We start from the raw sequence: 16,878 nt of genomic DNA on the forward strand, positions 1-16,878 counted from the left end.
CTCAATGGCCACATTTATAAAATGAGGGGAGAGGATGAGATGATTGCTAATGTTCCTTTTAGCTCTATGATTGTATAATATGTTTATTAATATGAAATTTACTTATCTCATGGAATAAAATGTTGGCTGTATTACTTAAATCTATGATGCTGTTTGATGGCTACAAGAATCTAAAATAAGATGAGAGAGAGAGAGAGAGAGAGAGAGAGAGAATAAGAAAAAAGGAATGGGAAAGAATGTGAGTGTGGGGCTGGGGAGAAATGGAGGGAGAGAGAGGGACAGACATATAGACAGACAGATTCTATGACTTTTTCTATTTTCTTAGCAGGCAAGAGTCTAGAAAATAATGTTTTCAAAAAGTATTTTTTTTAAAAGAGAAATAATTAGGCATTGCTTTCTCTTTTTGAACACTGAATTAATTACATGTTAACAACAAAGCCATTTCCTTCCAAATAAACATGTGAATTCATGGAATTTCTTTGATAATAATTTTAAATGGTTACTGGTGCCTGTGGTTCTTTCTGCAAAAAAGTGATTAGGGATTAGCTCCATATTAAAAGTACCATTTCAAGTTATATCGGTTGAAAGAGACACCCAAAATGAACAAATACTTTTTACACTCTCCCTCCTAATCTCCATCTCCTGACTTCCTTTAAGTCTCAGCTAAAATACCACCTTCCACAGGAAGCCTTTCCCCTTTAATTCCACTGCCATCTTCTGTTGACTATTTCTGATTTATCCTATATGTAGCGTGTTTCTACATAGTTGTTTGAATGTTTTTCCCCCATTGGTCTGTGACCTCCTTCAGAGCAGGGGCTACCTTTTGCCTTTCTAGTGCTCAAATGTTTATTAACTGAGGGATCAAAGTAGATATTTTGTACGTCAATACACATCACACATTTTAGAGGATCATTCCCAGCATTTCAAATTAAAACTGTCTATCCTAACTGCTCGATCAGGCATTTTGGATTATGTCTATATGGCTGATAAAAGGCAATGTAGCATAGGGGATAAAGGGCTAGTTTTAGAGTCAGAAGAATTGGGTTCAGGTCACTCTTCTGACACATATTAGGTATGAGCTAATCAGATAATCTTAATACCATCGTGGGTGACTCTGTTGGCTATAAAACTGTCTACAGCTATGAAGTGAGTTTTAATAGAGTCCTCCCACCATATGGACGAATTCACAAGTTCAGACCAAAAACGTGTGCAGGAAAAGATGGAAACAGAGTAGGATTGAAGCTGAGATATCTCTATATATAGAAAAATATATACATATACATAGATCTATCTATCTGTCTGCCTGTCTTTCTATCTTCGTATGCATCTATGTATCCATGTATGTATGTATCTATCTATCTGTGTGTCTATCTGCCTAGAGTCACAAAGACAAACATGTATTTTGTCTCTTGCTGCCAAAGTACACACATTTCAAGATCTCCCACAGACGTGTGTGTGTGTGTGTGTGTGTGTGTGTGTGTGCGCGCATATGTGTGCATGTGTATAGCTATTAATCCTTTAGATGTGACCTTTGGAAAGGCTATGGTCACGAAAGAGAAAATGTCAATATCACCATCAATTAATGTGCTTGGGTACTCATCCTGGGATAGGAGTTATAAAGTACATACTTTACCTTCTAATTTTATTACATATTTTAAATTGGAATTGAAATGATGGAACCAAATGTTCTATGAAGTACCTAACCTCTTGTTGGTATTCAATGTAATAACTTCCAGGAACTACTAAAAGTATATAATTATGATAGGAATATGACCTGCTTAAGTATTATTCAGCTAGAAAAAAATACTGAAAATGATACAGTATTTTTTGTAGTCAGTACATTTTACTGGAGATGATGTAAATTACTAACCTAATACAATAGTTTTTTTAAACAATAACAGCTAAAACTCAAAGAATCTAAAATGTCAACTTTATTCAATCTAAATAGCACCATCAACAACAAAAGATTTATTTTGCTGACCTGTTTGGTGAAGATGATCTCTAGCCACTTCAAATAAACGCAAGTGCATATTTGTAACAGGGTTAAAGGAGCCACAGGCAAGGAGAATAACTGGTATCTTGCACTTCATTTTGTTAGAAGCATCAAAATCTTTCTTAGAAACACATCTCACCTAAAGGAAAAAATGATGGTCAATAAACACTGCCGCAATATTTTTTCAAAACAGTTTTTTGTAATAATGGAAAGAGTGGTTATTTATCACTTGTGTGACTGGCAGGGCAAAAATCCAACATGATAGTGTTTAGCTATGGAATATATACTTAACATTCAGATACAATAAAATATGTGAATATTCAGCTATACCAACTAACATTCAACCTAGGTCCAGAGAAGACCCTCTAAATGTATATTTTGACATCAAGAAAGGAATCACAGAACCTGATAGTCTGAAAGAACCTTGGAAGCAATTTTAATATATCCCCTCCCTGATTTGCTGAATTCTTATTACAGCATTCCTGAGAAATGGTCATCCAGACTCAGCTTCAGTGTTACCAATATAATGAAATTCAGTAATCACAATAGGCAGCCTATTTTAAAAAAATTAAGTGGATTTTAGTGAGCTTTTAAGATCAGGTTCATTTCTCATTGTACTCCTTCCCCCAACACATCCAGAGAACCATCCTTTATAATAAATACAAATGAGGAAGAAAAAGAAGTTCAGCAAAACTAACTAATGCATTGGAAAAAAAATCTAACATTGCATGCAAAAATTCACTCCTCTGCAAAGGATTTTGGGAGGTATAGTCTTGCATCTCTTATCTGAGGACAAGCTTGGTCATTAGAATTTTGCAGCATTCAGTTTTGATTTTGTTGTTGTGACTGTTGTGGTTGTTCCATTCACATTATTTAGCTATTGTGCATCTTGTTTACCTGGTTCTGTTTACTTCATTTGCATCACTTCATGTAAGTCTTTCCATGCTTCCTATTCATCACATCCAGAATTTCTTACAGAGTAGCAATATTCTATTTATTGGAGGCACAGCTCTCATGCTAGCACTCTCTTACTTCCCATTCCATTTTGGATGAAATAAGAAAGTTGTAAATCACTGGACACTTAACACAGGAGGAGGCTCTAACATAGCAAGGACATAGAATAAGGATACAATTAGCTTCTCTGGATGCAGGTTCTCTCATCTCCATATGGAAATGTGTCTGGTCATCAGGTCATCAGGGGTGTGGCAACTTGTGTGGTCTTAGGTACTCACGGAGTCTGAGAGGCTCAGACTCCACATGGCTGGGACTTTTATTTGCCTAGATGATGAGGAAGTCACATCAGAGAAGTTGAGACTGATCAAGACCCAGAGGTAGCTTTATCTTTTTTTTAGGGAATGCTTCTATATTTGGTGTATGGAAGGAAAGAAGCTGTATCAGGGAGACCACTGATATTCAATATCCAGGTACAGTAATTTATTTAACTATACCCCAATTGAGGGACTCCTACTTTGTTTCAGTTCTTTGCTATCATAAAATACCATGGGGGTGGTGGTAGAGAGAAGCGGTGGGATAACAGTGTTTATTAAGCACCTACTATGTGCCAGGAACTGTTACAAAAAAATCTTTACAAATATTATTTCAATATTCTACAACAACCCTGTAAGAGAGGTTCTATTATTATTATTATTGTTCCAATTTTACAGTTGAGGAAATTGAGGCAGAGAATATGGGAGAGGATCTAAAACAGAGTCCTGGGGGATACATGATATGGATGAAGATCCAGCAAAGGAAACTGAGAGGTCAGACAGGAAACCCAAGAGGGAAGCAGAGAGAAATCCCAGAGGGAAGAGGGTATCTTGAAGAAAGTGGTAAACAGTGTCAAATGCTGCAGAGAGCTCAAGAAGGATGAAAACTGAGAAAAGGTCAATGGGTGTGGCAATGAAGCAATCAGCCATGTGTAAAATAAAGTCAGGGGAAAGTGAAATGAGGAAAGGAGATTTTTTTTGGAGGGGTAAAGTATGAGGTAAGGTTCTCAACTGATAGTGAAAATAGGGGTGCTAAAAGTGAGAAGAAAAGGTTTGGAATACCTACTGTAGTGAGTGGAATAGAGAATGGATTAGGGATGATTAGAAAGATTATCTTCCTGCAGTGAAGGTCCAGTTGAGATTAGATAACTAATTTGTGGTGGACCTAGTCTACCACATGATTTTATGTTTCAAGGCATGGTTTCATGACTTTTTCTAGCATGAAAGTAGGAATAAAAAAGCATGATTAGCAATAGGAAAAAGGAGCAGAGGATTTGAGAGTAAAGGATAGGGTACAGGTGAACTACCAAGTAGTCAACATTAGGAAAGGAGAAGAATGTAGCCAGAACAGGGGTGACAGCTTGAGAAAGTACTGAGATGTAGAGGAATTGGAGGTCATGGGGAAGATTCAATATAGATTTCAGAATAGTAAATGATTATAATCAGATAAAGGAATTTTGGAGTTCTTGGACACTAAAGGAGAATACTTCTGGATGATGGAAAAATCAAACATCTTAGTGTGTAGCTCAGGTAAAGGGGAAAGGTAGCTCTCAAGAGGTGAGTAGTTTGAGGAACTCAGAAATTATTGAGGAAACACCAACATGCACACTGAAATACCCTAGCAAGAAGGCGGTGGGATAGAGAGGAATATTGTGAGAAAAGTACTGAACTTACTGAGAAAGGAGGGAGACTGTCTCGAGGGTCAGTAGATAATCTCCATCAGAATCTGAATTGGGTGATAATTTTGCTAAGTAATGGTGGTAGATGAAGAGTTTGGAAGTGACAATAAGGAGCAAGATTTATTCTTACCCTTCACCGGGAGCAATGGTGGTATGAGAGAAGATGTAGCCAGTCCTTTACAGGATGGCCAAGGATGCAGCATTATCTAGGTGAGGAGCTAGGTGTCAGTGAATGTCAAAAGACAGAAGGAGCAAGAGGAGATGGTCAAAACGAAGGAAGTTTATTAATTACCAAGTAGGAGTTCAAGAAGGCACAGTGTAAAGGGCAGGCAGATCTGGAGGGGGGCTGGAGTAGGATTGAAGTTGACATCTGTCATCTAATTAGTTATCCCTCCTGGCTTTATATCATCTGTAAACTTGACAAGGATGTTACCTATATCTTCATATAAGCTATTGATAAGAATGTTAAAAGGAACTAAGCCCTGCAACATACCACCAGTCCCCTCTTCATATTGATATACTTTTGCTAGTTAATACTTTAGGTCCTGCCATTCAACCAGTTTTGAATCTACTTCTGCTTTAACTCAGACTATATATTAAGATTTACAAAGGAATATTGAGAGAGGCTTTGTCAAGTGCCTGATGAAATTTAGATACACTATAGTGTTCCTCTCATCAACCAAACTAGTAATGGTGGCAAAAAAAAAAGAAAAATTAAGTTAGTCTGGAAAAACTTGTTCTTAGTGAGCTTGGGCTTACATCTAGTGATTATTGTTTTGCTTTCTAAGTGCTTACAGATCAACCATTTAATAAGGTACTCGAAATTTTTCTGAGGATCAACATCAAACTTGACAGTTGAAGATCGGCAGAATCCACTTTCTTCCCTTTCTGAAAATCCACACATTTGTCAATTTCCAGTCGCTAGCAACTCTTGCAATTGCCAAGATTCTGCAAAGATCATTCACTGTGGCTTGGCAAACACACCTGCCAGTTCTTTAGTAATCTTGGTATCAGAACTCTAGCTTTCCAAAATTGTTCCCTTTAACACCCCAGGTTAGAGAGGGCTCCTCTGGAGCACAGTCAAATATATAGTCAACAACCTGTAACAGAACAACTTGTTTCTCCAGTGACCTGGCTTCATTAAGTCTAACTGACTTCTGTGTAACTTTGATCCTAGTTTCTTAGATTCCATTTTCCTAGTTAGTTTGATTTCCTATTGCTGTCCTGTTCCTACTGCACCTTACACTTTGGTTCCCTGCCTAGCGCCCTCTTTCACTTCATCTGATCTCTTGGTATCTTTGGTTCTTACTAGCTGCTGACAGGGTCTCAAATGCAGTCCTGACCTCACTGGCTGGTAGCCTTTACTTGCTTTCCTCCCTTGTAATTCTTTGACAAGACAAGGTTCTGACACCAAAAATGTAATCTGTCCAAGCTGACAGATCTAAGCTAATTTCAAGTAGCTAGTACACTTTTATCATCTTTTCACCAATCATGGGTTTCAATTTTTCTCGCAGCCTTGTCTTTTTCTACAAACAGGAATGGAATAGCTCTACTTTCTGTTATCTGTCAATATGGCACAATATAACTTACACATCTTCTTGTATAAAGCAGTTAGGTCTAGGCCAGAGGTTGAGTGAATCTAGAGTCCTCAGTGGTTCCCATGAAAACTCTCACTACTGACTGCCACAGGAAACTGACTGTCAAACCTATTACTGCTGCTGGGTCCTAGACATCTGAGGGCCACCAGAGCAGATATCTTCAGCTAGTTTGATCTTCTTCAATTATCTCATGTTATATTGTAAAAAATTTTCCTAGGTAGGAGTGAACAAAAATTAGCATAAGTCTGTTAGTTCATGAGATACAACAGACATTATATTAGAGGTAATAAGGAATCACTGGAGTTTATCAAGCAGGGGAGTAACATGGTCAGGCATGCATCATAAGGAAATTTCTTTGGCAGTTCTATGAAGCATGGATTGAAATGGGTGAAGACTTGAAGCAGGAAGAACAGGCAAGAGATGAAAAGGGCCTGAACTAGGAGATTGCCTCAACCACCAAACACAGGGAAGCTTACTATAGGATATTAGAGAGTCCCTCATTATTTCTGTTATCTTCCTGCAACTTCAGAGAAGAACTACCAGATACCTAAGCACCAGTAGTATGTTAAATTCAAAAGAGTAAAATTGGCAGTCTTCCCTCTGGATTTCAACAAATGAAGAGTTTAAAGAGAGAAAAGAATACTCAATAGGCAGGTCAAGCTGCCCTTTCCTTTCACCACTTTATTGTTCTATTTCCAGCTCCAAAGAACTCTGAACTCTGAAAGTTGATGAAGCCTTTGCATTCTCACCTTTCTTGTTATGTTTGCCCCAGTCCCTGTAATAATTTGTGTTTCCCAAGAATTATGTAAAAGGTTCCTAAGCAGTAAGCCATTCAACTCTCACTCTATCAATCAACATATGTATATGTATGTATGTGTGTATATATCGATACATATATGTGTGTATGTGTCTGTCTATCTATCATCTATTTATCTATCGTGTGTGTGTGTGTGTGTGTGTGTGTGTGCATGTATGTATAAAAATGAGAACTCCACAGGGTTTACCTGCAAGATAGTTCATCCATCTCTAAGAAGGCAGCATTTAACCCCATCAAAAGTAAAGTGCAAGCAAAGCTTGGAGAGATGCAGGATTCTTGGCTCAGTAAGAAGGTAGATGAAATTCATGTTTATGCTGATAGTAACAATCCAAAGTGCTTTTATGATGCCCTGAAGGCTATTTATGGGCCAAAGACCTATGGTACATCTCAACTACTCAGTGCCACAGTCATTAGTGATAAGGAATGATCCTGTGCAGGTGGACTGAACGTTTCCATACTGTTCTCAACACACCATCATCAACCAGTGCTGAAGCCATTGACCACATACTTCAAGTTGAAGCTAATCTTCTCTAGTCAAGCTTCCAACTAAAAAAGAGGTTTTGCATGCTTTTAGGTTCCTCTGGTATGGCAAGTATTTGGTACTGATTGTATTCCTGCTGAGATTTATAAGGCAGGAGGTCCTGTGCTCATCTGAAAGCTTACTGAAATCTTCTGGGTTAAATGGTGAGAAGAGATTATCTCCCAGGAGTTCAAGGATGCCTCCCATTGTCCATCTTGATAAACGAAAAGGAAATGGGTTGTGCTGTGACAATCACGGTTTGAGGAGGGATCAGGTCTCTCTCTTAGTCATTGCTGGCAAGATTCTAGCCAGAGTCCTCCTTAATAGACTGATCCTTCACCTGGAAGATAGTTATCTACCCAAGAGCCAGTGTTGCTTCAGAAAGGGTCAAGAAACAGTCAATATGATATTTGCTGCCTGATAACTCAAAGAGAAATGCCAGGAGCAGAACAAAGGTCAGTACACAATCAAGACCTTTGATACTGTCAATCATGAAGGCTTACAGAAGATTATGGCAAAATTTGGTTGCCTAGAGAAGTTCATCAGTATTGTATTTCAGTTTCATGATGGCATGCTTGTACAGGTTCTGGATAATGGATAATGCTCTTGTAATTTCCCAATCACCCCAGGGATGTGTGCTTGCTCCCATGCTTTTTAGGCGATGTTGCTGCATGCCTCTGACAAGGAGAAAAAAAACTTCAAGGTCAGCTACTGCGCCAATGGTAAATTATTTAACTTGAAAAGGCTACAAGTTGAAACTAAAGTAGAGGGAAAGATGGTGTGCGACTTTTTATTCACAGATGATTGTGCACTCAATGAAGCCTCTGAGGTTGAGATGCAACACAGTACAGATCGATTCTCTGCCACTTGTGATAATTTTGGCCTGACAACCAACAACAAGGAAACAGTGATTCTCTACCAGTTAGCACCATACAATCCATAAATGGAACCTAGGTTACAGCAAATGGAGAAATTTTGAATGCTATGGATTAATTCACTTACTTTGGCAGTATACTTTCCAGGGATGTACATATAGGTGATATATACATTATCAGAGCTAATTCAGCGTTTGGGAAGCTCTGAAGGAATTTGTGGAGAGAAGAGGTATTAGATTGCCTACCAAACTGAAGCTCTACAGAGCCATTATGCTGACTTCATTGTTATATGCCTGTGAAACCTGAGTAGTATATCAGCATCATACCAGTAAACTGAATTGCTTCCATTTGAATTGTCTTAGGAAGATTCTTAAGATCATCTGGCAGAATAAGGTACTGGACACTGAGGTGGTCCAAGCTGATCTTCCAATCACTTAAACTTTACTGCAGAGAGAGCAACTCTGATGGATTAGTTATGTTTGAATGCCAAATATACATTTTCCTAAAAGACTATTTTACGGAGAACTCACACAAGGCAAGTGCTCACATGGAGCTAAGAAGAAGTAACACAAGGACTCTCTTAGGGTATCTCTGAAGAACTCTGGAAATGATTGTGAGACAGGGAGGGGAGACACTATCACAGGACTGCCCGGCATGGCAGGCCTGTATCAAGGAAGAAGTTGTATTCTATGAGCTAGGCAGCAGCTCAAAAGAAAAGTGAGATGTGCAAATTTAGAGATATTTCCACTCCAAATGTTCATATAGATTATTTGTGCCCAACTTGTGGTAGAGCCTTCTGAGCTCATAGTGGTCTGTTCAGCCATAGTTGGACACACTGTACTTCGACCCCAACATAGTTAAGTTCATTTTGGTCCTCTTTGAACATGAAGGATGACAACCGGCCATAATATCTGTATTAAATGAATACAGGTTGATTGGTCTATTGGATGTGTTTAGTCATTTTTTCAGTCGTGTTCTCTTTCTGACCATATTTGGGGTTTTCTTGGCAAAGATACTGGAGTAGTTTGCTATTTCCTTCTCCAGCTCATTTTACAGATAAAGAAACTGAGGCACACAAGGATAAGTGACTTCCCCAAGGTCACACAGCTAGTAAGTGTCTGAGGCCAGACTTGAATTCAGGAAGATGAGTTTTCTTGACTCCAGGCCTGTCACTCCATCTTCCTTGATCACCATCTAGCTCCTCCGTCTGTTGGTTGGGGCTGAACTAAATCATCAGAACCAGAGACAGCTTTTTTGTCCTCAAATTTGATGCCCAGGCATGGGAAATTGGCTTAAGATATTTGTAACTTAGTTTCCCCAGCTGCATAATAAAGATTAAGAGATTTATTTTCTTAGCATGCATCTTTCCCAGTGCTTAGCCCTACATTTGAGTCAACGGAAGTATTACATGCCGAGCAAAAATAATGCAGGTAAAAAGGTAGCTGGGATCTTCTTCCCAGGGATGTTATAAAGTTTAATGAGCTCTTATTTGCAAAATGTTCTGAGCTATTCATAAGAACAGCATCATTATGACTATATCAGAATAAGATAACCATTATTCACAACTATGAACAAACCTTTCAAAATTTTATTTCATTTTGGCAAAATATAATTTCTGGGCTCATTAAGACATCTAACTATAGCATCTGAGGAAACCTGGAATTTCTATCCATTTTTCCAAAGCTACCAGAAACTGTAAATTACAGCAACATTTGAATAGGAACCGAGTATGAAACTGATGGATAAAAATGACATTTAATAAGTGTCTTTTGCATTCCTTCCTCATGTATGCTAGATTGCTCTTTTTTAAATAAGTAGATATGTCCCACCCACACTCTATCTCAGGCCTGTTATGACCAGACTACTCTGCATGAAAATATTCTTATACAAACTGAATGAGAAGCAATTGTACAAGTTGTACTTTAAAATGTTAACTTCCCTTTTATAGATCCTAAGAAATGCAATTTTATGGTTCAAACAAATAGTCAAAATTCTTACCCTGGCTATGTCATATGCTTAACACAACATAAAGAAATTTATTGACAAGTATAGCATCTATGTCTTCATATAAGCTACTGATAAAAGTGTTGATAGGAACTAAGCATTAAAAAACAGTCTGGGTAGGTACAGACAGGACTATTTTATGGATTAATGAAAAGTTAATTGTCAATAAGAACTTAATAAATGCTCACAGAGGACAGATCATAATACTAGGTGATTAAGAATTTACTAAGTTTAAGTGGATATGTGAACATGTACCCTCTTGGAATCTAATTCAAATCAAGATAAATAAATAAATCATACATCTAAATGAAACAACTAACTATGTTCCTTGACAGGCATTATGGTCCATTTGAAATCAGATGACATAGTTTTGGGTCACAGCTGTCCTACTTTGCAGACACGTGACTTTCATCAAGTCACTTAAGTTCTATATGCTTCAATTTTCTCATCTGTAAAGTGTGGATAATAATATTTGTGCTATTTCCCTAATAGGCTTATGGTGATCAAGTCAGATTACATATCTGAAGTATTTTGAAACAATGTAGCACTATATAAATATGAATTAATGTTATTATTCTGTACAAAAAACATATTGCAATGCCTTATTATGAGACAGAGGAATACTTGGATTCCTGAAGGTAACACTAGAAGAACGTAAATCCTTGCAAAGTTTGCCACAATGGAAAGGCTTCAAGAATTGTCCTGGCAATAGACAATCAGGCTGACTATTCTTTAGTTTTGAAGTGATGGTGGTGAAATGATGGAAAAGGGGGCTGAGAATATTGATATCCACAGGGTATTTTGTATTGCCCATAATTTAATTTAATTTGTCCAAATTTAATTTAACTCTTGGTACTATGAACGAGATTCTTATCTGATGATCAACACACCAACATTCACTGTAAGAACTGGACTACATCGATATTAATGTTCTCCCTATAAGATGAAGTCATAAGACAAAAAATAAGTTAATAGCAAAATGGAGGAATGATTCATGAGTTCTTTTTGGAAATGTTAATAAAAGGAGTTGATTGTATCATATACTTAAACACAAGAAGAAACATTAGTTCATGGGACATTTGATCATTTTGCCTTGTACTGCTTATGAGCAAAAAACAGCTACCATGAAGATAACTACACCAACATCCACTGCAGAGGTACAAAAATTCTAATAGTGACTTCATTGAAAAGGTGGGCATGGAGAGGATGGTCAAAAATATGTTGGTTATATCAATCATGTAATACCATAATCTCCAAAGAATCAAAATTAAGGGTTCTCCAAAAGGCAATGGAGAGACACATGACAGTTATTAATAGGCCACAGCATATCATAAATTGCATGCAAAAGTGTAGGAAGTATCAGAGATATATGAACAGAAAAGGAGACAGGCCAGTCATGCTGGAGTGAGGGCCAAACATGGATAAAAGCCCTATTCTGATACCCATTTAGCATTAAGAGACCAAAAGAAATCCTGAACTATGTTGGATTGGAGCCTCTGTTGAGGGCTCATGGGAGGACATGATAAGAATCTCACAGGATAAGAAAGTAGAGGTGGATTGTAATTTGCACCATTAGAGGGAGCAACCATATAAATAAGAAAACAAATCCACTGAAATGTTAAAATACTGTTAGTATTCTTCCACTGAAGTCATTCCTATTCCAATGTCCACTATGGTATGGAGGCAGCTTAAGGGTCCTGCAGGCTGTGCCAATAAGGTACAAAATCTGGCAGATCTTACACCAACCTAGAAAAGTGTTATGTATAGAGCCTGTGACAGACCATTATGCCTATCATCTGAGGACCAGTCTATGTGTGGAAAGATTCCTCACCAGGCTAGTTGCAAGGTGACAATTTTTCAACCACAACAACTCTCAAAGATCACCTACAAGGTTGTGGAGGAGCTGCAACCTAAACCAGCAGAAGTAGCCTCACCAACAAAGCTATATATCCTTTATGTACTGATGTTCATGTAGCAGGAACATTGAGATTTTCTCATGTTCAGGATAGGTGTGTAGCTCTCCTTTCCAAGTCCTATCCCTCAGTTATTGATGGCCCCAGAAGTGGCCCTAGGTATTCTGAATAACTTTTTTCAGTTGGTTTTGGACAGTTAAGTGTGGCCCATGGTGGCAATAGGAGTGGTGCTGAGGGAACTGGGAGTTCTCCTGAGCAGGAACTGATGAGGGCAAGAGGTACTGCCCGGATGTTGGAGGAGAAAGAATATTAAATTATAAAATTCACCATGCCCGAACTTAATATTGTGGATGGAGAATTACTTAAAAGTAGTGTTGTAGATTGTTAGGCAAGTTTCTCTGAGGCTAGAGGTCAGAGAAAACTGTAGTGCCACATATAAATTCAAATCAGGATCTCATTTCTGAGAGTGCATTAGAACTGGCCAAGATAAGGGATCTTTACAGCAGTGGTGTCAAACTCAAATAGAAATGGGAGTCAGTAAACTGTACATAAAGATCCCTAGGCACATATTAACTTAGAAAACCATATATTAACATTATCTATGTTTTTATTATATTTTTATTTATTTTTGCCAAATATTTCCCAATTACATTTTAATCTGGTTCAAGCCTCATCCGGAAAAGTTGGGCTAGGTGCAGCCAGTTGAGTTAGTGTTTGATACCTACTATTTAGTATTCCCTTATAATTATGGAACAGGCATTGTTGGGGAGGCTTTACTTGGTGAGATACACTTCTGGGTGACAAATATGAAGACAGATGATGTACTCCATCTGCTATGGGCTATGGAGGATTGGTTGAAAGCTACAGGCAGAGTGAAACTACACAAAACTATGGAAGACCTAGGATAGGAAGAAGTAATGGGGAAGGATTTTTTATCTACTGAAAGTCATAGGGAATGGCAAGCCAAGAGCTTCACTCTTCACGGCAGCCAGAAGCTGACTATCCATGTGGATGATGGCTCCACCTGCTGGGCACTGTGAAAGGAATGGTGATGGACAAAACTGGGTTAGAGCAATACAGTAAAGGACTGCAAAGTACTCCTACACAAAAGTAGTGTATTTAGATACACTATACTTAAACTCTACAGTACTCATAAAATCAGCTACCTCTGCCTCTCTACAGTAGTAACTGTAAAACAGTGGCTGAGCAGTTTGCCTACCCCAAACACAGAGTATGAGGATATGCCTCTTAGCTTTGATTTTCCAACCCAACTCTAATGTACTTTTCCATCCTCTAAAAACTGCCCCCTCACCTTGGTTCTGTCAGTTTTTCTCTGTTTCACATCCATAAACTGCCTGGCCTAATCCTGGCCATCCTTCTCATAAATGCTTTGGGGCTCAAGTAAAATAGTGTCAAGCCTCAGTGGAACCCACCATCAGAAAATACAAAACAAAACAAAACTCCAAGGTCATATCCTACTTATGGTGAACCCAGAGTGTCATCTTCACATCTAAAAGACATCATGTTATTATTTCAAAGATAATAAACCTGTCTCTGCATTATGTACTGGTTTCAGATGCATTAGGCACATCAAAATCAAACTAAGTATCAGATATATAACTGCATTTTCATTGACCCTCTCCAGAATATCAAATAGAAGGTCAAGGCAGTAAAGTGTTATTATCCAAGATACCATGCAATAAGCTAGATAAGAGATAAGGAGGTCAATTTACCTTTTCCCATGGTGAGCTACTATGGATGTACTGAAGGAACTAAAGAAACTGAAAACATCACTGTTTATTATAGACATGAAGTTGACTGCTTTAGGCAGAATGGAAATGGATTCTATAAACATCTTTCATAATACAAACCTCTTGACCAGACTCCTCTTCTTGACAACAACAAAAAATACCAAGTTTGTATTTGTTGGGTTGACAACAAAATGTTTCAGTACCAAGGGAAATAATTTTTATCAATTCAAGATTTGTAAACTTCTCTAGGGCAATTAACCTTCACATGAACTCAAAGTACTTTTTTCCTTTAAACTTACGTTAAATTCAGCTGCTGTTGCTATGGACACATATTGCTACTAAAAACAATGGTGCGCACCATATACTTTCTTACAACTAGAATCCTCAATCTGTCATACCTTAGAGGAAACAAACACGCCAATTAAGCAATCATGCTAATTACTAGAGGCTCATAGGAATACCTTTAGTGATCATTTTACTTCTAAGAACTTAACAAATATGTTAACCATTTGACAAAAAAAGAATAGATAGTTTGTAACCTTATGAAGAGTTTTGACTTATTCAAATAAAAGAGAAGGGAGGCAGGTTTGAATTAACCAGTGGGTTACCTGTGAGTCAGGTGATGCTAGTAAATACATCATATTCCATTGAAATAGAGGTGTGCAATATAAAATAAATTTGTTACTTTAGAATTTCCCTCAATTAAATATAAAAATCTATCTAGGCGATCAGTTAAGTGGTTCTAACTTGCCTTCCAGTGGAGAGAGGCTTCTCAAGTTTATAAAAGAAAAAGGACACAAATTGGGATTCTCCTGTAACGTAAAGGCTTAAAAATAGATAAAGTTGATCCTGGGGGAAAAGGGGAGAAATCTAACCTGTTCATGGTGAATGATTTTGTGGATCAATTGCCATGATCTTTTTGCTCTGGTCAAATTTAAAACTTTAAAATAGATATTTATTAATTATATAGGTCTATAATCTTTTTCTTTGCTTTGTCCTTCCCTGGTTTAGGCATTAGAGCTATATTTGTCTCATAAAAGCAACTTGGGAGGGTGCTATTTTTCCCTGTACTTTTTAAAAATAATGTAGGAATTGCTCTTTAGAGTTTGGTAGAATTCTCCAAAATACATCTGGACCAGGATTTTTTTCTTTGCTACTTCTTTAAAACTAGTTCATTTTCTTTTTCTGAGATTGGAAGGTATCTATTTGGTTTTCTGTCAATTTGGTTATTTCATATTTTTGTAGACAATCCTCTATTTTTTTTTTGTTCCCAGTTTTGTTGGTATATACCTGTATGACAGGTTCTGATAATTGTGTTTATTTCTTCTGGGCTTATTATATTACACTTTCTTCACTTTTTCTTTTGTTAATTTGATTTTCTACCCTTTTTAAAAAAATCAAATTGGCTAAAGGTTTATCAAATTGTTTTTTTTTACTTGTAAAAATAAATGAGCAAAATGAAGATACTGAAAAATGACATAGAGCTATCTATCTTGGACATGATAATGGCTCTGATCAGAGATATTTGATACAAAGATTTATTCCAGTTACTCATTTCCTTTCTTAACCTTGACACATAGATTCTGTTCCTATAAAAGTTCTTTTGCTTCAGATGAGGGATGATAGGTGTTGAACATTACATGTACTCTCAGACTTGATCAATGTGTTAATTTGTTTTGATGATTTTAAATCTTTGCTAAAAGAGATGACTCACAGGATGAGGAAGGGATATATGTGGGGGGAAAAGTAATTTAAAAACCAAAATATATTAATAGAAATAAGATAAAATTTATAGCTCCCCCAAAGTTTTGTTTGTCTTTTCAAAGAACCAGCTTCTAGTTTTGTCAATCAATTCTACAGTATTTTTGGTTTCCAATATAACTACTTCCTCTCAGTTGTGAACTGATTCAACCATTATATAGAACAATTCAGAATTATGCCCAAATATTTATAGCAGCTGTGCTTTGGAGGCAAAAAAATTAAAAATTAAAGGGATACCCATCAACTGGGTAATGGCTGAACAATTTGTGGCATGTGATTGTGACGGAATGCTATTGTGTCAAAAGAAATGATGAGCGAGATGCTCTCAGAAAAATCTGGAAAGACTTAAATAAAATGATGCGAGGTGAAATGAGTAGAACCAGGAGAACACATAACTATGAATGACTTAGCTATTTTCAGCTATACAATGATCTAAGACAACTTTGAAGGACTTATGATGAAAAATGCTATCTACCCCCAGAGAAAGAATTGATGGAGTCTGAAAATAGATCAAAACACACTTTTTAAACTTTCTTTATTTTTCTTAAGTTTTTATTTTGGTCTATGTTTTCTTTTACATGACCAATGTAGAAATGTTTTGTATAGCTACATATGTATAACATACCAAATTGTTTGCCTTCTCAATAATGGGTTTGGGGACAGAGGGAGAGAATTTGGAACTCAATTTTTAATATGGATGTTAAAATAGTTTTTACATGTAATTGGAGAAAAATTCTAAAAGGAAAAAGAACTACTTCCTCTCTAATTTTCAACATGTCCCCTATTGTTCTTATTTTGGAGGTGTCTAGCTATTGGCTTTCTAATTTTTTAAAGTGTATCAGTTCATTAATCTTCTTTTTTCTAATTTACTAATATGGTGATTTATTTTTCACATGCATTTCAGAAATTTTCACATGTATATTATCTCATTATTAGCATTGTCTTTTACAGTTATTAACTATATGTGTGTGTGTGTGTGTG

At 37.0% G+C, this 16,878-nt stretch overlaps 1 protein-coding gene across 5 annotated transcripts in view; it reads right to left on the bottom strand.

Annotated features, from left to right (window-relative positions):
• Positions 1-16,878, bottom strand: part of NMNAT3 (nicotinamide nucleotide adenylyltransferase 3) — a 132,015-nt gene that overhangs the window by 48,884 nt on the left and 66,253 nt on the right. For all 5 annotated transcript variants that reach the window (XM_020986135.2, XM_020986132.2, XM_020986136.2 and 2 more), the window contains one exon: positions 1,982-2,132. In XM_020986135.2, coding sequence (XP_020841794.1) covers positions 1,982-2,090 — 109 coding nt within the window. In that variant the 5' untranslated portion in view covers positions 2,091-2,132. The remainder of the gene's footprint in view (positions 1-1,981; positions 2,133-16,878) is intronic.

The sequence above is a fragment of the Phascolarctos cinereus genome, unplaced genomic scaffold, assembly GCF_003287225.1.
Source record: "Phascolarctos cinereus isolate Bilbo 61053 unplaced genomic scaffold, phaCin_HiC Scaffold_726;HRSCAF=1367, whole genome shotgun sequence".
In the NCBI taxonomy this organism is placed as follows: Eukaryota; Metazoa; Chordata; class Mammalia; order Diprotodontia; family Phascolarctidae; genus Phascolarctos; species Phascolarctos cinereus.